This window comes from Coregonus clupeaformis, chromosome 17 (assembly GCF_020615455.1).
Source record: "Coregonus clupeaformis isolate EN_2021a chromosome 17, ASM2061545v1, whole genome shotgun sequence".
In the NCBI taxonomy this organism is placed as follows: Eukaryota; Metazoa; Chordata; class Actinopteri; order Salmoniformes; family Salmonidae; genus Coregonus; species Coregonus clupeaformis.
In genome coordinates this window covers 70,779,021-70,803,854 of record NC_059208.1, presented here as the reverse complement: position 1 = coordinate 70,803,854, position 24,834 = coordinate 70,779,021, and the positions used below count along the sequence as shown (strand labels likewise).

At 41.8% G+C, this 24,834-nt stretch overlaps 3 protein-coding genes and 1 non-coding gene across 5 annotated transcripts; 3 read left to right on the top strand and 1 right to left on the bottom strand.

Annotated features, from left to right (window-relative positions):
* Positions 1-808: 808 nt before the first annotated feature.
* LOC121561833 (nuclear inhibitor of protein phosphatase 1) lies at positions 809-5,889 on the top strand. The gene is made up of 7 exons (XM_041874272.2): positions 809-893; positions 1,088-1,148; positions 3,134-3,287; positions 3,508-3,734; positions 4,021-4,165; positions 4,501-4,565; positions 4,894-5,889. The coding sequence occupies exons 1-7, from the start codon at positions 841-843 to the stop codon at positions 5,245-5,247; spliced, it is 1,059 nt and encodes a 352-aa protein (XP_041730206.2). The 5' UTR covers positions 809-840; the 3' UTR covers positions 5,248-5,889.
* LOC121561844 lies at positions 1,528-1,689 on the top strand. The gene has a single exon (XR_005999340.1). It is a non-coding gene; the product is annotated as a small Cajal body-specific RNA 1 (non-coding RNA).
* A 2,928-nt stretch (positions 5,890-8,817) lies between the features above and the next one.
* Positions 8,818-19,215, bottom strand: LOC121561838 (cytochrome P450 4B1-like). Its single transcript, XM_041874278.2, has 12 exons — positions 18,957-19,215; positions 18,649-18,793; positions 18,498-18,542; positions 18,088-18,215; positions 17,675-17,811; positions 17,115-17,269; positions 16,407-16,513; positions 15,814-16,004; positions 13,229-13,362; positions 12,403-12,467; positions 11,845-11,927; positions 8,818-9,424 (listed from the first exon to the last, which is right to left on the bottom strand). The coding sequence occupies exons 1-12, from the start codon at positions 19,146-19,148 to the stop codon at positions 9,247-9,249; spliced, it is 1,560 nt and encodes a 519-aa protein (XP_041730212.2). The 5' UTR covers positions 19,149-19,215; the 3' UTR covers positions 8,818-9,246.
* Positions 19,216-22,516: 3,301 nt separating this feature from the next.
* LOC121561834 (mediator of RNA polymerase II transcription subunit 18-like) lies at positions 22,517-24,834 on the top strand. Of its 2 annotated transcripts, none has more exons than XM_041874273.2 (3): positions 22,517-23,104; positions 23,404-23,500; positions 23,873-24,834. In XM_041874273.2, exons 2-3 carry the CDS (start codon positions 23,428-23,430, stop codon positions 24,424-24,426), a joined length of 627 nt encoding a protein of 208 aa, XP_041730207.2. In that variant the 5' UTR covers positions 22,517-23,104; positions 23,404-23,427; the 3' UTR covers positions 24,427-24,834. The 2 variants fall into 2 exon arrangements, with proteins under 2 accessions (XP_041730207.2, XP_041730208.2); XM_041874274.2 differs by lacking the exon at positions 22,517-23,104 and adding an exon at positions 23,162-23,300.

Below are 24,834 nucleotides of genomic sequence, written 5' to 3'. Positions count from 1 at the left end.
TGGACCTGGCTTCTACTTCTTTATTGTTTTCTTATTTTATGCAGCCATAAACATTTTATTATTTGCCTACAATCAAAAAAGAAAGCTTACAACTCACCATGTTTGCTATGGAAAAGTGATGGTTCCTAGCAGTACAGTATTGCATTGTGGAGTTTTTATTCTATTCATGTAGTTTGCTGTATGTGAATATATTTGTTTATAGATTTCTCACTGTCAGCTGTAAAGCAAACTGCCCCTCAGGAATAATAAACATTCTCTAATCTACTCCATAGCAGTACAAATGTCAAATTAAAATACATTCTGCAAAAGTGTATTTGCATGATACTAAATCAAGGTAAAATCAGATATGGTCGGTGATAAATTGAAAGCTACATGAATATGCACCAAAATGAAATGTGACACTGCAACTTCCTACAATTTGCAGTCTATAAATTGAATATGAAACAAGGAGGATGTTGCTGTATTAGTAGTCTATGTTCTTCTGTCCAGTGGCTTTTCAATAAAAACGGTCTATTTGACTATTCTTACTGCTATTCAATCTGATTCAAGTGAATGAGCGATAATGAAAGCTAGGCATAATAACAGTATGCTTTAGTGCGTGTGTGTGTTCACAGTTCATAGTTATGAACCATTGCCATGACATTTCAGTAGGCAACCTTTTTTTCTAGAGTCGAATCAAATCATTGTAGATAATGGAATGTATTACTTTCTTTTCATCCATTTGGGCAGAGGCATAGAGATTTGGCTGTCAAGGGGTAAACCCCACAAAACTACAAGTCCCAAAACAAGGGAGCATTTTACCCAGCATTCAACGGGTTTGTGAATGGAGAATGCTGCAAGATGGCGACTAATGCAACTGCTACAAATTTACCATCTTTTGATTGTCCAACATGGTGAGAATATGCATTTACGGGGATATTTACGTTGTACAAGACATCAAGTGCATGCAAAATAACAAAACATTATTACGTTTTATTTTGTAGCTAGAAACGTATGTATTTATTTTAGCCACATCTTGTTAGCTAACATGCTAGCTGATACATTTCACTGACTGGTGTGCTTTGCTTTTGGTCCTTGTTGTTTTCAGGGCAGGCAAGCCCCCTCCAGGACTCCATTTGGACGTGATGAAAGGTGACAAAATGGTCGAGGTAAAAGCTTGGGCCTTCTGGGACGAAAATTTGAACTGCCTATCTGTATTAGCAGCACTCTTAACAAGGCTAGATATTTTGTATGGTTCCTTAGAATATGGCTAATATCTTGCATAATAGATCTGCCATTATAGAACTGACTGGTTTACTTACTTTATGTACTAACCAACTGTACCAGCTCTATCAAAAGCTGTGCTAGAGAACCATATGATGTGGTCCTACGTGATGTAGTTTACCTGTAGATGTCTATAGTCTAGACTGTCTACTTTAATATAGTATACACAATATACAATATAGTCTACTTCAGTCTTTATACTTCAATATAGGTAGCTAGGTGTCATGGTGTACTTAACTAAATAAACAAATAGATCATGCATGCATGCACCAGATACGGACCCGACTGTGCTCAGCCCAGTTCACAGTGGTGTCTGAGTTCCGTGACTGTTGGGTTTTAAGAAAGGTGCCACAGAAACATCAGCCCTGATATTTAAGCTCATGAGTGTGAAGGTGCACTCTTGAGTTATGGCTCAGAGGCACAGTGCTTTAAACTGTTTCTTACAGCTGGCAAGGTTTTCATTCAATGTTATCAGTGTTAGCTTGGGTGTCTGTTTCTGATCTCTTGCCAACTCATTTACATTTACATTTACGTCATTTAGCAGACGCTCTTATCCAGAGCGACTTACAAATAGGTGCATTCACCTTATAGCCAGTGGGATAACCACTTTACAATGTATATATTTATTTTTAAAAAACATTTGGGGGGTGGGGGTGGGTTGGAGTAAAGGGGGGGTAGAAGGATTACTTTATCCTATCCCAGGTATTCCTTAAAGAGGTGGGGTTTCAAATGTCTCCGGAAGGTGGTGAGTGACTCCGCTGTCCTGGCGTCGTGAGGGAGCTTGTTCCACCATTGGGGTGCCAGAGCAGCGAACAGTTTTGACTGGGCTGAGCGGGAACTATGCTTCCGCAGAGGTAGGGGAGCCAGCAGGCCAGAGGTGGATGAACGCAGTGCCCTCGTTTGGGTGTAGGGACTGATCAGAGCCTGAAGGTACGGAGGTGCCGTTCCCTTCACAGCTCCGTAGGCAAGCACCATGGTCTTGTAGCAGATGCGAGCTTCAACTGGAAGCCAGTAGAGTGTGCGGAGGAGCTGGGTGACGTGAGAGAACTTGGGAAGGTTGAACACCAGACGGGCTGCGGCATTCTGGATGAGTTGTAGGTGTTTAATGGCACAGGCAGGGAGCCCAGCCAACAGCGAGTTGCAGTAATCCAGACGGGAGATGACAAGTGCCTGGATTAGGACCTGTGCCGCTTTCTGTGTAAGGTAGGGTTGTACTCTCACCAGTGGTGAGAGCACGTGGTGCGGAGACAGCTTCTCGCCACGCCACTTGGTAGGAGCGACCGGTCAGGTAGGACGCAATCCAAGAGTGAGCCGCGCCGGAGATGCCCAGCTCGGAGAGGGTGGAGAGGAGGATCTGATGGTTCACAGTATCAAAGGCAGCAGACAGGTCTAGAAGGACAAGAGCAGAGGAGAGAGAGTTAGCTTTAGCAGTGCGGAGAGCCTCTGTGACACAGAGAAGAGCAGTCTCAGTTGAATGACCAGTCTTGAAACCTGACTGGTTTGGATCAAGAAGGTCATTCTGAGAGAGATAGCAAGAGAGTTGGCTAAAGACTGCACGCTCAATAGTTTTGGAGAGAAAAGAAAGAAGGGATACTGGTCTGTAGTTGTTGACATCGGATGGATCGAGTGTTGTTTTTTTGAGAAGGGGTGCAACTCTCGCTCTCTTGAAGACGGAAGGGACATAGCCAGCGGTCAAGGATGAGTTGATCAACTCCTTATGGAATTGTCATGCTAAAACAGCTTGGCATGAGAATGAGTGACGAGGAGATGGCAAGAGAGCAGAGTTAGATCCGGGACCAGGCTATGGCGTTGTGACATGAGAAAATACATTTATTGCCCTATCTGTTGTTATGATGGTGAATCCTTGTAGAAACTGATCATCGACGAGAAAAAGTACTACTTATTCGGGAGGAATCCGGACATGTGTGACTTCACCATCGACCACCAGTCATGTTCACGCGTGCATGCTGCCCTGGTCTACCACAAGCACCTGAAGAGGGTGTTCCTTATTGACAACAACAGCAGTAAGTGAACTGTCGTGTACCTCAGTCTGTAAAATAGTTTATCTTACTGCAGCTAGTAAAAAGTACTCAAAATGTAACAGTTGCATCGCCTTAGAGGAGTGCACTGTACAATAAAGGCTGTGCAACTATAACGTTTTGTTGACTCTTTACTTCACTTACTTTTTATAAATGACATCCGTACATGGTATGTGGACTTGAAGGTTGTACATTACGTCCTCAGCGCATGGTACCTTCCTGGGACACATCCGCCTGGAGCCCCACAAGCCTCAGCAGGTCCCCATAGACTCCACCATGTCGTTTGGGGCATCCACACGAGCCTACACCATCCGGGAGAAACCTCAGAGCCAGCAAGGAACCAATGCCGCCACGGGGGACAGCAAGGCCGGGGAGGACGAGGAGGGGTCTAAGGGTCTCTTAGGATTACCAGAGGAGGAGACCGAGCTAGAGGTGTGTGTCTGTGTGTCTTCAGTAGTTGTCTACTTGGGCATTTGTCTGGACATGCTGGTAAGGAGGGTGTGTGCTATTACCACATTAGCTATAGATACACTATGTGAAGCAGGACATACTCAGTTATCTTTTGTTCTGTCAGTGTCTTTGGTATTTTTTTAGCTCTCGCTGTTTCCAATTTCATGTATTTAGACTAGGCTATTCCTATTAAGCCCACGAGTGTATTAACTTTGTTTCACTTCTCCTTTCCCAACCATTCATTCATCCCCTGTCTGGGCTGTGACAGAACCTGACAGAGTTCAACACGGCCCACAACAAGCGCATCTCCACCCTGACCATCGAGGAGGGCAACCTAGAGATCCAGAGACCCAAGAGGAAGAGGCGGAACTCCCGAGTCACCTTTAACGAGGACGATGAGGTCATCAACCCAGGTAAGCTCTCTCTTCAACCCCGTTGGCCTAGCACCAGTACCTAGTGCTGTTGAAGTATTGGTTCTTTATCTGTAGTTGAGGAAAAAGTGTTTCTGTGCCTGTATTCATATTTCACAAAGTGTCTAAGAGACAGTTTTCTATTTTATGATTTAAAATAAAAAAACAGATCCCAGATTAACACTCTTACTCTGAGATTCTTTTTGATCATGGGCCCTGATTTTAAGTAATTACATAAACTGAGGTTGGCACACACGTCCTTATTTTCACCCAATCTAAACCTGTTGCTTCACTCATGTAATGCATGCGGTAACTCAGTGCTTCTTGAAACATTACAGAGGACATTGACCCCTCAGTTGGGCGCTTCAGGAACATGGTGCAGACTGCTGTCGTCCCTATAAAGGTAAGCCTGGGTTATATCCATAGTTACATGCTGACCACACCGCTCGTGTGCGTATGTTGATTTTGTCCACCCACACCAGACGTGTAATGTGTAAATGTATTTTGCAACGCTCGCGCGGGCGGTGTGGTCAGCATGTAAGATATTGAATGAAATGTGACACTAAAACTTCCTACAATTTGCAGTCTAGATTGTCAAGATCGTTTTGTACAATCACGCTGCGATTTAAGGAAGCCTATATTTAAGAAAATTGCAATGATATCCCAGAAACATACACTGTACATAGCCTACAGATGAGTTGCTACTCAGTCTTTTGTCATTTCCACTCTAGAAACAGAAAATGGAGAGGCACGGCTCACTTAGTATGGACGACGTTGTGACGAGGCGCATCCACAACTACACCTTCGGCGGCGGCCTTTATGGGGACCTGCCACCCACCAGCCACGAGGGCCACCCTGCCGGGACCCCGAGCGGAGCCACTATCCTGGGGGGTCTCCCACTGCCCTTCCCCAACCCGGCCCCAGAGGTGAACCTGGCCCCTGACGCCCCCCAGCCACCTGTCACCCTCAACCCTGTCCCCATCTCAGGCCCCTATCCATCCGAGGCCCTCAACGAGCCCCGCAAGAAAAAGTACGCCAAAGAGGCATGGCCAGGCAAGAAGCCCACCCCCTCCCTACTAATCTAACCTTCTCCCTGCACTATGGCTCTTTCTCAATTAGTCTTTTGTCTATTCCTTGCGTCATCTCTCATGCATTGGAAAATATCCAAGGTCTCTCCTCTTGGACCTTCTCCAATGTATTTTAAGTCTGAGGCGAGGAGAGTACACAAGGAATCCAGGAAAGCCGAATTGGGAAAGAGCCAATGTTGTGTAGGCAGGGCTGACTCTCAGGGTATGGGCGGAGACATCAGGGACCATGACCCGTTGGAGGCGGATCGATTTTACTTCAGACTGTTTTGGGATTTTATAGTTTTGTCAATGTTTTCTACGTTACTTCCTCATTCTCCTAAAGATTATCCGAAAGACTTCAGTAGCACATTCCATGAAGACAGAAACACCACTCCTTCGGGAGCTGAATGTTTGATATGTTTTACAAATGAAGTCATGTAAAAAAGACAGTTCTTGGCAGACCAAGTCAGTTGGTCAGGTAAGAGTAACTTGTGGCATAAATCGGTGTCCCGTGACCGTGATATATGACCTCTAATTGATAGTCGGGCATTGTGCAGGGAAGCAAACACGAAGCGGATGTAACTTAGGAAAACAGCCCTAATGTTGGAAACAAACATCATGTTGTCATCCAGATTCACATTTATTTATTTTCCAAGCTGCAGTGCACAATATTACAGCAGGTTTTTAAAGGACCTGGTTCGTGTTATCATTTTTGCCATGGAAAAAATATTGCGATACTGGTATCATCACAGCCTAATTGTTATATGGTTGGTCACTGTGAGTTCCATATTACTATCTCCACTTCTATAAGGTCTCGATGTTTGTTTGAAGTCAATCTTTGGACGTAGTATTTTTGCTCAATGCAAACATGCATATACAATTCTTTTTGAATATCTATTTGTTAAACTTGAAATGTGAAAAAAACTGTTTTATACAAGATGGATTATTATAGGAATTGACAAAAGCAGATCAGAGTTTCTGAAAAAAGATATGTCAATTTTTCTAAAGACGGAATAGGACTATAGGTTTATATTTTTACAGTGCTATCAAGATAAGTGCCGCGAGGAGGAGAGAATTTAATGTTTAATCAGTTTACATTCACAATCAAGCTCAGTAATTAAAAAACAGTTAATAGACTGCGCAGAGTATTTTTAAATACTGTTTGCCCATTATCAAAAAGATATCAGTATGACCTGTGAGTTGCAACTCTGCCTGAATGTTAGTGAATCCTGTAGTCCTCTAGATGGCGATATGTACAATGTAAATTGGCCTTATCTGAGTCACTGATAAAATGTATTGGTCACATGAGTTAAGACTAAGGTTCTCAGTTGGTGCAATTTGATGTTGATTGAGGATTGTTTTACAGACCTTTTGAAATGATTCAATTTCATTTATGGTACACATCAGGGTCTTGCATCAAAGCACCCATAAAATGACTCAATTGAGCTTCTTGATGTTCATAGAACTGCATTAGTTTTCACACCAGGATAATTAATTCTTAGGTTGCCCCCTTTACTGGTTAATGAAACATTTATGTGATATTTGAGCGAACTTGCAAAAGCCATGCTATTTGTATCAACTTTGTACTGATCGACAGACCCGTGTGCCCAGACCTTTTGTCCCTCTTTCGGATGATATTTGCTTTTTTTATTCACATAATACACTGTAAATAAAAATGGAATTTTGTCACAAACATGTCTTTATGTGCGGTTTATAGTGTAGTGTCATTTTTACATGGTAGTAGCCCTATAACTTCAAACACCGTGATTCAATTGGGATTTTGTCAGTAATTTTTTTCATTCCAAGGATAGTAGCCTTCTCAGTATCAAATACCAGTATCTACCAGCACGTTGCTTGAATGAATGCCAGGTGTTTGACCTGGTACAGAATATTCCATAGACAAACATTGACCAGGCAGACTCATTTGTGAGGACTTTGAACACAGTCATCAGTGTTGGTCAGAGCATGCCAGTCTGTCTGTTATGTGGTGAAGGCCATCTGAAACATCACTTACTGTTTCTCAATCCATCAGCTGGAAGATGCCCATCAAGTGTGCCCCTTCACTCTGGCATGGATGCTAACTGTTGGGTGGTTAATGTTTAGACTTATTTACATGCTCATTTGTCACCATAGCAGGGTTGGGGTCAATTCCATTTAAAATCCAGTCAATTCAGAAAGTAAACCAAATTCCAATTCCAAATGTTCCGCATTGAAGAGAATTGGAATTTCAGTGTACATCCTGAATTGACCCCAACCCTGTACCATAGCAGCTGGGTTGTATTCAGGGATTGGAAAACACTTTATTATTGCAGATAGAAATAGACTGAATTGAGCTGACACAACAGACAATTTCTGTTCTACACAACACATTTCTATCTGAACGTTCTGCAACGTTACATCCTCCTGCACATGCCCTTGATGTGGTACCATGCATCGCTCATGTTCAGGATGGCTGCCTTTCTAGTCATTATGAATACCAGTCCAACAAGTCAAGCTTAGAATAATTTAACAACAATATAGTTAAGGTGAGTGACCTGTCCATCACATAGCAAACTCCCTGTAGTATTAAAGCACTGGTTTTGTGGATGGGCGTGGACATTTGAATCATTTTGCTTGTCCACTGCTTTCTCAGAGGGTTTCCGACCATCTATTTTTCTGTATTTTTGTTAAGTTTGTTCCCCAAATCACCACAATAATAATAATATATTCACATCACCATATGGTAGGATTTACCATACAAAATGATAAGCATTGTAGAAGGGATAGTTACAAATTACAAAATGACACATTGGTTTTCTTACACTGTAAGCAGTCTATGGACAAGGTATGACATCAATTCATGCTTTGGTTGAGTTTCCCTGGCACAGTTTTAGCATTTGTGGCACAAATGTGGTCCTCTGGAGCTCAGCTGGTAGAGCACGGCGCTTGTAACGCCAAGGTAGTGGGTTCGGTCCCCGGGACCACCCATACACAAAAATGTATGCAAGCATGACTGTAAGTCTCTTTGCATAAAAGCGTCTGCTAAATGGCATATTATTATTATTATTATTATTACAAATCCCATTCAAGTCATGGGACTGATATTAGTATTTTTCGTGCATCATGTCCAAGTCGTACAAAAGTATCTCAAATTGATTGCGATGCTCAAGCTCACTTATAGATGATTTAAACATGATGCGTGAAACATGCTAATATCGGTCCCATGACTTGAATGGGATAGCGTGTGGAAACAGTGCCAGGGAAACTAAACCAGAGCATGGATTGCTGTCATACCTTGTCCATAGACTGCTTACAGGGTAAGGAAACAAATATCCAATTTTGTAATCTGGGTGATTCTCTTTAAGTGCTATGTAGAGTCAAGTCGCAGCAAGGGAAGAAGTGTTTTAAGTTACATGGGGTATCGTGCTGGAAATACAAACTGTTGCTAGGTAAACCATATAGGCTTGGATATGTTATGGGTAACAACAAAGAGAAATCATGTTATAAGGCCTCTTATTATTCTTACAGGTACAGAGGTACACTCTCAACCGACCTGTCTTGAAAATACACTGATTTGAGAGAACGCAAATGAATGGATTACACCAACAATTTCCTGAGTGGTTTGCAAGCCACGTTTATTTGAAATACTGAGAATAACATTAAAAACTCAATCCTATGTCTATTCCTTTTCAAAATGTCACATCACTGACTTACCATAGGCTATATGTCAAAAGGACAAACTAACAACATTTAGGCAGTTAGTTACTGGCAAAATATTAGTAACATAATGTAGTTTACAAATTAGTGTTAAATTCATCTTTGTATAAGACATTCTATAAAATTCCCTTTACATGGATATTTAAATTAAAATTCTGAATACAGTTTTGAGATAAGTTAATATTTGAAAAATATTCCTTAAATCTAACATTAGTTTTATTTCCCATTTCCTGGCGTATTAGCATGTTAAAAACACAATTATATGAACAATCCGTAAACAGTAGCCTATGTCTGATAATACAAGTGCAACGATAACATTCCTTATGGTTCAAGATCGACAGGTTTGATTTTCAGATGGATCCCATTGAGTGAGCGGAGCACCAGTCTTGGAATCATTTTTGGCTTCTTCATTGGGTCCTCGGTCAGCTGATATCGCCTCAGCGTCTGTGCCACCACCACCTTCATCTCATTCATGGCAAAGTTCTGCCCAATGCAGTTTCTATAGAGGGAGAAGAGGACATGGACGACATAATGAGTAAGTGAAGTGTTATTTGTACATATCACCAATGCCAGTCCTGCACAGTAGACTATACATTTGAAAGCATTTAGTTGTAGAACTACTATACATTCACCCTGTGTAATAAATAAGTTATGCAGTAAGATGATTAAAGGTTTATAGCTCTTTTACATAATTAAATATTACCATATCATCAGACAGACAACCTACAGCTCTTTGAAGTGAGTTCAGCCTGTGCCTACTCTACAGACTTATAATAACTACAGTGTAGGAAAAAAGTATTTGATCCCCTGCTGATTTTGTACGTTTGCCCACTGACAAAGAAATGATCAGTCTATAATGTTAATGGTAGGTTTATTTGAACAGTGAGAGACAGAATAACAACAAAATAATCAAGACAAACGCATGTCAAAAATGTTATACATTGATTTGCATTTTAATGAGGGAAATACGTATTTGACCCCCTCTCAATCAGAAAGATTTCTGGCTCCCAGGTGTCTTTTATAAAGGTAACGAGCTGAGATTAGGAGCACACTCTTAAAGGGAGTGCTCCTAATCTCAGCTTGTTACCTGTATAAAAGACACCTGTCCACAGAAGCAATTAATCAATCAGATTCCAAACTCTCCACCATGGCCAAGACCAAAGAGCTCTCCAAGGATGTCAGGGACAAGATTGTAGACCTACACAAGGCTGGAATGGGCTACAAGACCATCGCCAAGCAGCTTGGTGAGAAGGTGACAACAGTTGGTGCAATTATTCGCAAATGGAAGAAACAGAAAATAACTGTCAATCTCCCTCGCCCTGGGGCTCCATGCAAGATCTCACCTCGTGGAGTTGCAATGATCATGAGAACGGTGAGGAATCAGCCCAGAACTCCACGGGAGGATCTTGTCAATGATCTCAAGGCAGCTGGGACCATAGTCACCAAGAAAACAATTGGTAACACACTACGCTGTGAAGGACTGAAATCCTGCAGCGCCTGCAAGGTCCCCCTGCTCAAGAAAGCACATATACATGCCCGTCTGAAGTTTGCCAATGAACATCTGAATGATTCAGAGGAGAACTGGGTGAAAGTGTTGTGGTCAGATGAGACCAAAATTGAGCTCTTTGGCATCAACTGGTGGAAACATTATGCTTTGGCTGTGTTTTTCTGCTAAGGGGACAGGACAACTTCACCGCATCAAAGGGACGATGGACGGGGCCATGTACCGTCAAATCTTGAGTGAGAACCTCCTTCCCTCAGCCAGGGCATTGAAAATGGGTTGTGGATGGTTATTCCAGCATGACAATGACCCAAAACACACGGCCAAGGCAACAAAGGAGTGGCTCAAGAAGAAGCACATTAAGGTCCTGGAGTGGCCTAGCCAGTCTCCAGACCTTAATCCCATAGAAAATCTGTGGAGGGAGATGAAGGTTCGAGTTGCCAAACGTCAGCCTCGAAACCTTAATGACTTGGAGAAGATCTGCAAAGAGGAGTGGGTCAAAATCCCTCCTGAGATGTGTGCAAACCTGGTGGCCAACTACAAGAAACGTCTGACCTCTGTGATTGCCAACAAGGGTTTTTGCCACCAAGTACTAAGTCATGTTTTGCAGAGGGGTCAAATACTTATTTCCCTCATTAAAATGCAAATCAATTTATAACATTTTTGACATGCGTTTTTCTGGAATTTTTTGTTGTTATTCTGTCTCTCACTGTTCAAATAAACCTACCATTAAAATTATAGACTGATCATGTCTTTGTCAGTGGGCAAACGTACAAAATCAGCAGGGGATCAAATACTTTGTTCCCTCACTGTATTGTTGTGTCAGAGGGGGATGGGATCTAGCCTGATCCCAGATCTGTTTGTGCTATTTTGCCAACTCCTACTGTCATTGTCATGCCAAACAAGACAGCGCAAACAGATATGGGACCCATGCTAGGTTCAACCCCCCTCTGACACAACAATGGGGGTTATTATAGTTTACATTTACATTTACATTTTAGTCATTTAGCAGACGCTCTTATCCAGAGCGACTTACAGTTAGTGATTAGAGATATTATTATTAATTTTTTTATACTGGCCCCCCGTGGGAATCGAACCCACAACCCTGGCGTTGCAAACGCCATGCTCTATCAACTGAGCTACATCCCTGCCGGCCATTCCCTCCCCTACCCTAGACGACGCTGGGCCAATTGTGCGCCGCCCATGAGTCTCCCGGTCGCGGCCGGCTACGACAGAGCCTGGATAGTTAGGTTGGATCTAGGTCACAGGCATCAAGGGCTTCAAAATCCAGTCAGGTAAATTAATAGCTCTATGCTTCCATCCTAGTCCCAGACTAGTAATGTGAGAACCAAACCCTGCTGCCAATGCTGCTCTCTTAAATAGTGTCTGAGTTACATGGTGCTGGTGTGGTAACGAACCTCGGGCCGGCAGAGAAGGGGACAAAGGCATGGGGGGATCTTTTTGCAGAGTTCTCAGGCAGAAATCGGAGTGGGTCGAATGCCTACGAGAATACAAAACAGAAGAGAGACAAATAGTAAATAGAAAGAGTGGAAAAGACTGTATACAGGTAGACAGCTGGTCCCAAATCTGTTTGTGTTGTCTTGTTCATTGTCACTGCAAACATGACCATATGAGTTGGCAAGACAGCACAAACAAACTGCCACCAGGCTTGTATAAAGGGTCCTTGAAACTGGTTTCAGTTCCCTATTGTGTATACCCTGAATCCTATAGCGATAGAATAGTCAAAATCAGACCCATGGGCTTACTGCTAGGTCACAAGGATTTCATTACAAACTAAGTCAGCAACAGCCTTTTGTTGTTTCCTCCAGACCTTGTCCTCTGTGACCACAAACACATGATTTTAGGACGCATGTTCAGCTGTTCAAGCTAGCATTTCTTCTACTACTAATCATGAATTATATTAACCCAGTGAAATGTTCATGAGAAAATGGTGTTTATAAAGATGGTGTGCTTACGTTAGGGTTCTCCCAAACGGTTGCGTTCCTATGAATGCCATAAATGCTGGTTCCAACAAGACAACCTAAAGGGAGAAAATAGATCAATGATATTTCCACAGTGTTACACAGTGTTAGTGCTTGACATCTGTTTTTTTCCCTATGGACACAGTGATAATATTGTCCATGCTGCAAAAGGATCCATCTGTTGAGGCAGAAAGAGACACTATCTGGACAGACTTTTGTTTGTTTTTGGCAGTAATAAACACGATGAGAAGAACATGGTGAGAATGCTCCAACAGCACCAATTCAGTTGATATAAATAATACTAGTGGCCAGTTTCCAGGACACAGATTAAGCCTAGACCTCCAATGAACATTTTACTTAGTCCAGGACTAGGCTTAATGTGTGTCCAAGAAACTGGCACTAGAAAATATGTCATTGTTTATGAAAAAGATGAATAAACACACTGATTGATTATAAGAAGTTCCAGTTAGTCTCGACATACTAGCTAGTTGGTGACATGATCACAATGCAATAAGGAGAACTGGCTCTGGAGACAAACAAACATGAGTTAATATTTACTTTGGTGTAGCCGGTGACTGAGGCAAAGGTTAGGGAGGACTCCATTGCAACCCCTTACGGCCTCATCTTAAGGCACAGAGATGCCATTGTGCCTTTAAAAATATTAATTAAAAAGTCCCCTGCATGGCCTGGGGTGGTTGGTGTAGTGGTTAGTTCCACAGCCTACAGTAAATATACCTATCAGTGTCGGCTTGGGTTTGATTCCGATCCACTACCCCTTCAGTACATCACAACGCAACATTTTAAAAATGTATACATTTACCTTCAGGCACAGTCCTCCCATCGAAGAACGTCATGGGTTTGGTTATCTTCCTGGAAATCCCGGGTACGGGAGGGTAGAGGCGGAGGGATTCCTTTATACACATGGTTGTGTACGGTATTTGACTGAGATCTTCCCTAAAGAATACAGAACATTTTCTTTATATCAATTCTCTTTTAGTAAACACGTTGCAATGTATTGTGTGGCTCCCAATCTAAGAGCAAATACAGGCTGATTTCCCCTCCTTTACTCTAACTATATCTAAAATAAAGGAACGGCTTTGGTAACTGGTTCCAAACATGGAGCCTATTGGTGGTTGTGTAGCCCTTAGCTGCAATCAATGACCAAAAGCGCCCTCTTTGGCCTCATGGGTGGAATGTTATTCATATTTTTCAACACTTTTTTTTTAATGACGAAAATCTGGTGTTTCTATGTCAAACAATTTTGTTATATTTCAGTCTTCTGTGATGTATATAAAGTGTAATGTTGAGATGCAAACTCAAAATTGAATACATTTCAACTCTGTATCTGACATGTTACAGGTGTCTTCTTTTTTTAAGCCCATAACCATGTGTGTGAGGTGTATACTTTTGTTTCAAAGTAGATTTGTTTAAGACTACCAATAATCATTCTGGGTGACCCTGATTTAGCCCACTGCAGTAAAAGGTTAAATGATCCCCAACGTAACAAAATAGTAATTTATATATAGCTATTATTACCATGTAATAGTTGAATACCAGGTAAACTGCGGACCGTAAAATAACCAAATAAAAACTTGAAACTTAAATGCATATCTAACATACACCCCACAGCATGATCTCTAACAATACATTTGGACAGTGCAGCCTTCCACTCCATGTCACTCTCCTCCAGCCAAATGAATGCATATCTAACATACATAATGATTGGGACAGTAAATCAGGGCTCGTATTCATAAAGCATTTTAGAGTAGGAGTGCCTACTCTGAGGCGCTTTATACAGTGGGGGAAAAAAAAGTATTTAGTCAGCCACCAATTGTGCAAGTTCTCCCACTTAAAAAGATGAGAGAGGCCTGTAATTTTCATCATAGGTACACGTCAACTATGACAGACAAAATGAGAAAAAAATGGATTTTTAATGAATTTATTTGCAAATTATGGTGGAAAATAAGTATTTGGTCAATAACAAAAGTTTCTCAATACTTTGTTATATACCCTTTGTTGGCAATGACACAGGTCAAACGTTTTCTGTAAGTCTTCACAAGGTTTTTACACACTGTTGCTGGTATTTTGGCCCATTCCTCCATGCAGATCTCTTCTAGAGCAGTGATGTTTTGGGGCTGTCGCTGGGCAACACGGACTTTCAACTCCCTCCAAAGATTTTCTATGGGGTTGAGATCTGGAGACTGGCTAGGCCACTCCAGGACCTTGAAATGCTTCTTACGAAGCCACTCCTTCGTTGCCCGGGCGGTGTGTTTGGGATCATTGTCATGCTGAAAGACCCAGCCACGTTTCATCTTCAATGTCCTTGCTGATGGAAGGAGGTTTTCACTCAAAATCTCACGATACATGGCCCCATTCATTCTTTCCTTTACACGGATCAGTCGTCCTGGTCCCTTTGCAGAAAAACAGCCCCAAAGCATGATGTTTCCACCCCCATGCTTCACAGTAGGTATGGTGTTCTTTGGATGCAACTCAGCATTCTTTGTCCTCCAAACACGACGAGTTGAGTTTTTACCAAAAAAGTTCTATTTTGGTTTCATCTGACCATATGACATTCTCCCAATCCTCTTATGGATCATCCAAATGCACTCTAGCAAACTTCAGACGGGCCTGGACATGTACTGGCTTAAGCAGGGGGACACGTCGGGCACTGCAGGATTTGAGTCCCTGGCGGCGTAGTGTGTTACTGATGGTAGGCTTTGTTACTTTGGTCCCAGCTCTCTGCAGGTCATTCACTAGGTCCCCCCTGTGTGGTTCTGGGATTTTTGCTCACCGTTCTTGTGATCATTTTGACCCCACGGGGTGAGATCTTGCGTGGAGCCCCAGATCGAGGGAGATTATCAGTGGTCTTGTATGTCTTCCATTTCCTAATAATTGCTCCCACAGTTGATTTCTTCAAACCAAGCTGCTTACCTATTGCAGATTCAGTCTTCCCAGCCTGGTGCAGGTCTACAATTTTGTTTCTGGTGTCCTTTGACAGCTCTTTGGTCTTGGCCATAGTGGAGTTTGGTGTGTGACTGTTTGAGGTTGTGGACAGGTGTCTTTTATACTGATAACAAGTTCAAACAGGTGCCATTAATACAGGTAACGAGTGGAGGACAGAGGAGCCTCTTAAAGAAGAAGTTACAGGTCTGTGAGAGCCAGAAATCTTGCTTGTTTGTAGGTGACCAAATACCAAATACTTATTTTCCACCATAATTTGCAAATAAATTCATTAAAAATTCTGGATTTTCTTTTCTCAATTTGTCTGTCATAGTTGACATGTACCTATGATGAAAATTACAGGCTTCTCTCATATTTTTAAGTGGGAGAACTTGCACAATTGGTGGCTGACTAAATACTTTTTTCCCCCACTGTATATACGGAACCCTGAACAGTAGAACCTACCATTCCATGGTGTTCCTCCCCTCCAGGGCGCTGATGACCTCGTCCCTGCAGATCTGCTGGTGCTCCGGGTTGCACGCCAGGCTGTACAGGGTCCAGGAGATCCCACTGGCAGTAGTGTCGTGGCCCTCGAACATGAAGGTGTCCACCTCCGCTCGGATAGCCTCATCCGACAGGCCCTGCTGGTCCTCGTCCTGGATTGAAAACCATAAGGAACAAGCATGTTGTTCCTTGTTTGGCTTCATTTTATGGAAAAGGTATAACTTACACACCTATAGTGTTACTAGCCTGGTCCCACATCTGTTTGTGCTCTTGCCAACTCCATTGCTCATTGTCAAGCCAAGCCATGTGTTTGGCATAACAATGACTGACAAGGAGTTGGATAGCACAAACAAACTGGCACTCAGGCTATAGTGTTACCAGTTACATGGAAAGAGAATATACTGAATAGAAAATAAATTCTACAAGTTTCTTTTCGATTTGGCTTCATTCAATGACATACTATATAATCGCCAATGTAGCCGTTTTAACTAATGACCTGGTTAGATGATTGCATAAATGGCATAATCGTGGATAATAGTGGAGGTGTGACGTACTCGCGCGCAGAGCAGTATATCCAGAAAGTCCAGGTTTCTCTTAGCCTGTATCCTGCCCAGTTCCTTTTCGTCCTTCAAGGCTTCTTTTCGCTTTCGTATGATTTCCTCTACAAGCAGAGGTCATTAATCAAATGTTCAATCAAATGTATTTATAAAGCCCTTTTTACATCAGCAGATGTCACAAAGTGCTCTACAGAAACCCAGCCTAAAACACCAAACAGCAAGCAATGCAGATGTAGAAGCACGGTGGCTAGGAAAAACTCCCTAGAAACACATCATGGGAGAGCATCAGACATAGCAGCAGCAGCATAGCTCATTCTTATGACATGGTTATAACATCTATAATATAATATAATATGCCATTTAGCAGACGCTTTTATCCAAAGCGACTTACAGTCATGTGTGCATAGCTTTTTACGTATGGGTGGTCCCGGGGATCGAAACCCACTACCCTGGCGTTACAAGCACCATGCTCTACCAATTGAGCTACAGAGGACCACATGGTTAATCCTATAGCTGTACATGAATACAAGATGTATAATCAATGGGAAATGCATACATGCATACTCCACAAGGCGAATGCATACATGCTGCTTTTTCAGGGTATATTTGCTTTGTCAAATTCATACATATACATGTTTTCAGGGCTGAGACCTGCTGGTGCAGGGGATTAAGATAATAATTTCAACCTTCATTCACAGAACGCACCTGTATGACTGTGTGCAACATTGCATGCTTTCCTGTATTTGTACCCATGTGGGCTAAGTTGGAAAATCCACTCGCTGTGGTAGGGAAAGGTCCGTAAGCGGACACTCACTAGATCACTGAGCTCGTACACAGCCTTGATGTACGAGTTGGTTCCACTGACAAGAGAGAAAAACAACAGAAAAGTATAAGTTACTTCCGCTCAATCATTGCTTATTGGCAGGGCCCTGAGTTTTTCCTGATCATGTCATCTGGCCCGGAAACCTCTGGGCCTATATTCACAAAGAGTCTCTGAATAGGAGTGCTGATCTAGGATCCCTCTATATATAATCATATTAATTGGGATCTAAAAGGAAAATCTGATCCAATATCAGCAGTCGTACTCTGAAACTCTTCGTGAATACGGGCCCTGGGCCCTATTTAAAGGACAAGAAAGAAAAGCGGTAGTATTGGGTTGGGGCTTACAATTAATATAACATTTACACAAGACAGGATATTCAACATGGGCAGATGTAACAGAAATAACAGATGATGCAGTGGTTAAAAACCTTTAACTGACTGACCTCTCTCCCCCTCGCACTGTCTGGCAGTTAGTGTTGGAGCTGAAGGCACACTTCATAATGCTGTCCAGTGTCATGAGGCTCACATGCTCAAATAACTCAAATGACTCGTCAGATTTTGAGTGAGTCTCCCATTTGTCCTGGAACAGAAAGAGGACAGACATAGTCAATTTGCACAATATGGACAGTGACATACTAATAGTACATTACTCCCTTATTAAATTACCCATTTAGCTTGTTCATGCAGAATTTCCCTCCAAATACAGTTGGCAACCTATACAGCATTCTAATACAGTTGGCAGAATATGTAACGTTAACTCTTATGTAATTATCTTTTTTTGTATCCAGAAATTCCCCCCAAATAGGCTATGGTTGTCAACCTATACAGTCATTCTGGTAGAGCTAGCAAAACGCACCAGCATAGTTTTGGCAGAATCAGCCATCAGTTTGACATAGGGCTTTAAAACATCGTAATGGAAGCCAGGGGTCAGGAGTCTTCTGTGGCGGAACCATTTCTGACCTTTAGACACCAGTAAACCATCCCCTAGAGAGAGAAAGAGACAGAGAGCACATCCTGAGAAACGCATATGTTGTAGGTTCATGCAAAATAATAGAACTAAAGAATATACATTATAACCATAATAATTGCCTAAGTGGCATGGGTCATAATGTTATTGAAAACCGGAACTGCACCCATCATATCCAAAAGGATGAATATAAGAAAATGTATATTCTTAAAATATCTGCAGTTAAATATATAGAATCTCATTTTGTTGGTTCAATATTTGTAGCATATGTGATTATGGCAAAGACAATGCAACCTTACCTATCCATGGAATAAGAAATCTATATGAAAGGTCATCTTTGGGCTCTATTAAGAAAGAGTGAAACAGGTAGTGAGATTCCATAGATAGACATTAAATAGATGCAACTAGTTAAAATAATGATGTGAGTCTTGTCGTTCCAAAGAGACCAACCTGTTGATGCCAGGATGGTTTTGACATAATCTGGGTGGTGAATATTGAGGATGGAAACAAATGGACCAAACCACATTTGAAATGCAAGGGGGTACGATTCTCCCCATTGTACAACTTTATCCAAATCGGTCCCATCTTCTTTAAACTGCAAGACAACCGAGAAAACATGCACTTATATTATAAAGCAGCAAATGCACGAGTATAACGCCGAACTTGCCTCTGAAGCTGATGCTACAATGTTGCACACGGAGGCAACAATTTTGCAGTCACTCAATGTGCACGTTCAATAAATTCTTATTTTAACCTACCTCTCGGACATGCCCGAAAAACCAGTGTTTTGGTGGTCCTGGGAATTTCTCGAGCCCCCGAATCCATTCATTCCTTTTGACAATAAGTTTTGAGATTTTAAGAATAACATAGACCAAGCTAAATATTGCAACCAAGTGATGAATGCGATAGGAATCCAGCGTCACTTTTTTCAACGTTTCAAATAACTCCATTGCAATGGACGTCTAACTGCGGAGGCTACCATTGACAACTTTTACAACAAAAGGTCACGGTCTGGTGAGTGACATAACTGCGAGAACCAGAAGAGAGTAGGGTGGGTGGTTTGAGGTCATTTGGGGACAAATTGTGAGCAGACACAGCACTGCCTACCAATTCTTTACCTTGATGTATCTAATTAATGTTTATTCTTAAATCCTTGATATCTTCAAATATTCAGCTCTGCAAATATCCGAATCATGTTTTTCCCCCTGACAGTCATTATGACTGATTATAGCTCTATATTATCAGGAGAACACACAACCTTGGGGAACCCCAAGAGGAGGACACTGCTGGACAAAATACAACCAAATGTTGGTCATTGGCCATCAACCACTACTATAATATAACTATAGATTATATACTGTAGTCAGGTAGCACATGTTGACTTCCTGTTAACCCTTTGATTGGCTATCCCTCTCTGAATAACAACATAACGGCAAAGATCTAGGCCGAAACATACTGTATCTAACAGCAATTGCAACGCAAGGGAGCCAACATTTCCAATGAAGGCTGATAAGCCTAGTGACTAATGACATGCTCTCAATTAACACATCAGCTTTCGCCTTTGGTGTTAACGCCTTGCAAGAAGCTGCATGCAAACCCGCTGATGGAAAATGGAGCTACAGACCACATTAGTCAAGGACCCCATTTTGTGTCACTGACACCTACACCACAGCCTATTCCATTGGTTCTGAGGAAACATCTGTGTGGGAGGTGTTGATAAATGTTTATGTAAAGCATTATTTCTTATTTATGTTTCATACTGAGTCAACTGTTAGATTAGTGATTGGTAACTTCTGCTTAATTTCCTATAGCTTTAAATTACAAACATTAAGTGGCAGTTTCGGTTTAGGCCTGTAGCCTACACATTTTAGAGCGGATTACTTGTGGCTGTTTTAAATACAATGCTAAAGTAGGGACTAATCTCTGCCTCAACGGTGTTTATTGTAATCATGATCGCTACCTCTGCCATAATTATAGTATTTATGGTTTGGGCCTCATTTCCAACATCAGGTAAGTGTCTGTAATTTACAAAAACATTAATATCGCTCAATAATTAGCTGAGTGAAACTACCTGGGGGTTAAAATTCTCACATATGTATTGGCCTTTATTGAAAATTCATAAGGCTATACAGTGTTTAACCTTATTGTACACTATTACAGCCAAACAATTAGTATACAGATGTACCACAGAAACGTAAAAATATATGTTTTAGATTACTCATTGATTGGATTACATTTCAATATTCAAACGTCTCTCTGGAAGTTGAAAACCTGCTAATCAGTTTAATCAAATAGGACATGCATTGTGTGATTTGTGTCACGGATTCTGCCGAGACTGCCCTTCCTTCTGGTTCGGGCAGGCTACGGCGTTCGTCGTCACCGGGATTCTAGCTGCTGCCGATCTATGTTTTATGTTTCTATGTTCACCTGATTGTTGTCTAGTGTTGCGCACCTGTTTCCCATTATAGTATTATTTCATTCCCTATTTAACCTGTTCGCCCCCACTGTGTGTTGTGCGTGTTTGTTACTTGTTACGAGTGTCGTTTGTGAGCGGGTTTGCTCCTCCCTGTGTTTGGAGGTTTTGCTTGTTTCTTTACTATTCAGTAAAGTAGATTTTCATTTAATTCTGTGTCCTGCGCTTGACTCTGGCCTACCGCATTCCACAGACATTAATGACAGATTTGTTTAGGCTATTGATGAAGCTGAATTAACATGTTGTTATTGTTTTCTATAGGCATAAGAGAAATTGATTACTATTTCAATCATCAATCCATAATTTATTCATCCATTCCTTACATATAAACCTTTTATAAACACTTTATAAACAATACTTTCATGTAATGCTATTGTACTTATTGTTTTTATCAATCTGTTGTAGAATCTTCAAGTCCTCTTCGCATACCACTTGGGAGAAAATTGTTGATACCCTGCATGAGTAATGAAAATCATTGAGACTCTTTTAGCTGGTTTTACAGTACAAACAATGCTGGTCAGCGCCGCACCCAGATTTTTCATGAGGATAAAAGTGGCCTACATATGCTTTCCCAATATTTATGGCATAGAAAGAGTGTTTTAAGGAATCGTTCACTGGTAATCAGCCCTTTTACAGAGAAGGATCAAGGAATATACTCATGTGAATTGTATACAAATGACAAGATGACATATGGATTGTCCACTTCAGTGGTTCTTGAAAAAGGTTAGTCAGCCTATTATAATCGGAGATAATTTGCAAGTAGATTGTCTACACTACATTAGTTTACAGCTCACCCTAACCATCTATCTCTTTATTTAGAATCTCACATGCCAGTAATAACGACTATGACAGGTAGTGGTTTTATGCATGAAGTAACTAAGAATGTGATTACCAGCACATATTACGCACTTGACTCCGCTCTGAACAACACCACCAACAAAAGCATAGGTGAGACCCAAAAGTGTTGAGTAGTTCTCACTGACTTTCCACATGTTCTCTAACATCAACAGGATTGTGAGATACTTCACTACCAGCGTTTTCTGTAGTAACACTACACAACACTGTTGCCTTTTTTACAGACAATGGGCCTACTCCTCCAGATATATTTTACAGACAATGGGCCTACTCCTCCAGATAACCGAGAAACTCAATGTCTGGCATCAACAGTAGCTGGAGTCTCTGCAGCTGTGTGCCTTTTCCTTGTTGCACTGGCACTGTTTATATTATGCCATTTCAAATGGAGAATACTAGCAGGTTGGAGAAATATTCCGTATTGTTATCTTTGAAGATGGGAAGATCACAAGATTAATACAATTGTTTGGAGATGGTATGCAGTTTGAGGCCCTATCTGTTTTAATGGGAATGCTTTTTAAAATAATGTATGTCTGTTTGTTCAAATGTTTAAGCTTCTGCCAATCAACTTATCTTTGGTGGCCAGGGGACCAGCTTTGTAAGTTATCTTATCTAGCCTACATTACTACTCTCACTGTTGTTAAAACGATGATGATGATGATGATGATGATGATGATGATGATTAGTTGCACAGCAGTATAGTATTATGCACATAAATCTATGCATCTCCTTTCAACAGGAGGAAGAAACTACACTTGTTTATTCATCCTTGGTTATCAGGAGACTCCAACAGAGAGATTACATCAGAAATGACAATGAGTGTGTGTATAGTCATATCAGGGTCTAGGAACTAAGAATGACACTGATGAGAGGAGTAATAGCCTAAATCAAATTTGTCCATTTTGCTCAGGCACACATAATGCCAAAAAGGCCTACTGTTGTTGTTGGGAATGATTTGTAGGCTTTGAATTGGTTGGTTTTATATTCTATGTCAAAAAGTAATATAATCACATTATGGCATAACCTTTTGTTTGTATTTCAAATTGGTATTGCACTGTGTCAAGCACTTCTGTACTTTTAACCTTTAAATCACTGTAAAAAGAAAAGGATGAAAGCCTGGTTTTTATCTCAAAAAGCATAAAGCCTGTGTATTTAGATGTCTATACATGTCATTTGTGACATACTTGTAAACAAGTTGCTGAAATGTGACATTTTGAACTCAAAATCGATCCACCGAGTTGCTTTCAGAACACTCTACAACGTTTCCGTTCTTGAATGCCCCACGCTCCAAACCGTTGCGCAATGCGCGGATCTGGGTGAAACGCTAGATAGCTAGCAAGCTATTCCTCTCCCATCCCACGGGCTCAACTCTAGCCATTCTCTCACTGCTGAAAAGTGGCATTTGTGTAGCTGTTGCTTTTGAAAGTTGAAAACGTTTATTTGTAGCTGCCTCGCAACCTAGCTTCAATTTAACCTTATTTCGCTATGATTGCAAGTTAGCTTGAGTTGCTTGCTGCAGTGCCAGTGGCAGTTTGGGAAGGAAGAATCAGATACGCGGCAGTCCAAGCCGCCATACATAAGGTACGTTTAGTGCATTTTGCATTATTTTTCAGTAACCTTTTCTTATCGGTGAGTTGTTGGCCTTTTTCTGTAGCTTATTTGGCTAGCTAGCTAACTGGCTAGCTAACTATTTGTTTGAATGAAATCAGCTAACGTTACTGTCCGTTTTTAAACTAGATCTAACTAGCCTGCTAGCTTAGCCAGTCAGGAAAATTGGGTAGGTTAGAGATGCATTCATGAAGAAATTATGTTTATAGTCATAACGTTAGTCTATGTAACACGAATTGATTGAGGTGTTTTAATTTTTCCCATTGCTCTAGCTACCTCTCTGACACTGACGAGTGATGGAGGCCCCACCAGTCTCAGTGCTGCCCATCACGGGGGGCACAATCAACATGATGGAGTACCTGCTGCAAGGTGAGTCTGCCAAGGTCGAGATGCTAGCGTCTCCAGTAGGGCAGGCGTACCAATTTGGTATTCTGTATTTGGGTGTTTGAAGTGTGGTTGGGTATCTTGTAGGGGTCTTGAAAAGATATCCTGATCATATTCAATGTAAATATGTTCAGCTGAAGACCCTATACCAGCCCCTGTGCTGTGGCTTGGTCAAGTCAGTATCAGTTAGTTGCGATATAGTAATTGAAAAGTGCTGTCTATTTTCATGGAGGCCTTTTACATTTTTGAATTGGCATTTCAATTCACTGTAAAAAGTCAAAACGGCAAGTTACTCTGATTCAAGCTACGCTTGTAAATGTAATATTGCTGACACCGTTCTGTCATGTCGCCACTCAGGCAGCATCTTGGACCAGGCCCTCGAAAGCCTATTGCACCGCCTCCGGGGCCTTTGTGACAACATGGAACCTGAGACGTTCGCCGACCATGAGCTGGTCTACCTCCTGAAGGGCCAGCAGGGCAACCCGTTTCTGCTACGTGCCCGCCGCTCCCTCTCCCACCCCACGGTGCCCTGGCACCTGCGCTACCTGGGCCAGCCGGAGGTGGGCGACAAGTCCCGCCACGCCCTGGTTCGCAACTGTGTGGATGTGGCTGCCTCGCACAGCCTGCCCGACTTCCTCAACGAGATGGGCTTCCGCATGGACCACGAGTTCGTAGCCAAGGGCCACATTTTCCGCAGAGGCGTGCTCAAAGTGGTGGTGAGTAAACTGTCACGCATCCTGGTCCCCGGGAATACAGAGAACACTGAGCCGCTGTCACTCTCCTACCTGGTGGAGCTCAGTGTGTTGGCCCCCGCGGGCCAGGATACCATGTCGGAGGACATGCGCAGCTTCGCTGAGCAGCTCAAGCCCCTGGTTCACCTGGAGAAGATTGACCCCAAGAGACACATGTAAGAAAGGGTGTGTTATGATGAGCCTCTGTTGGCTGTCATGGACAAAGTGGAGTTTTTATTAATGGGACTTATTAATTACATGGGACTTATTTTTATATGATTCCTGTAAGAAAGAGCTTTCCCACAGTCCTTTGTCTCTGTGAATGAACTCTAGATCTCACAATCTTGATGTGTATCTCGTACATTTGGAGAAGGACCATCTGCCATTAGGATGTTAGTGGTGTTTGAAAAGGACTTCACATGAGGTTTATGACACATTGATGATGTGACAAATGAGGCTTTGAATGAGTCAATAAATAACAATGTTTCTATTCACAGTGCTGAACTCTTAGAACATTGGTTTCGTATGATGCTGATGTTTCAAGAAATGCTCAGAGCTATAATGTTTATTAAACATTATTTTTCTCAA

What these genes read in the sequence shown, in the direction of transcription:
- LOC121561833 (XM_041874272.2), top strand. Translation starts at nt 841, where the DNA reads ATGGCGACTAATGCAACTGCTACAAATTTACCATCTTTTGATTGTCCA. An exon ending in AGGAGGAGACCGAGCTAGAG is followed by an intron (nt 3,735 to 4,020) that starts GTGTGTGTCTGT and finishes GGGCTGTGACAG; the next exon opens with AACCTGACAGAGTTCAACAC. An exon ending in CTGCTGTCGTCCCTATAAAG is followed by an intron (nt 4,566 to 4,893) that starts GTAAGCCTGGGT and finishes TTTCCACTCTAG; the next exon opens with AAACAGAAAATGGAGAGGCA.
- LOC121561838 (XM_041874278.2), bottom strand. Translation starts at nt 19,148, where the DNA reads ATGGAGTTATTTGAAACGTTGAAAAAAGTGACGCTGGATTCCTATCGC. An exon ending in AACCATCCTGGCATCAACAG is followed by an intron (nt 18,543 to 18,648) that starts GTTGGTCTCTTT and finishes CTTTCTTAATAG; the next exon opens with AGCCCAAAGATGACCTTTCA. An exon ending in CCCTTCTCTGCCGGCCCGAG is followed by an intron (nt 9,425 to 11,844) that starts GTTCGTTACCAC and finishes CTCCCTCTATAG; the next exon opens with AAACTGCATTGGGCAGAACT.
- LOC121561834 (XM_041874273.2), top strand. Translation starts at nt 23,428, where the DNA reads ATGGAGGCCCCACCAGTCTCAGTGCTGCCCATCACGGGGGGCACAATC. An exon ending in GATGGAGTACCTGCTGCAAG is followed by an intron (nt 23,501 to 23,872) that starts GTGAGTCTGCCA and finishes GTCGCCACTCAG; the next exon opens with GCAGCATCTTGGACCAGGCC.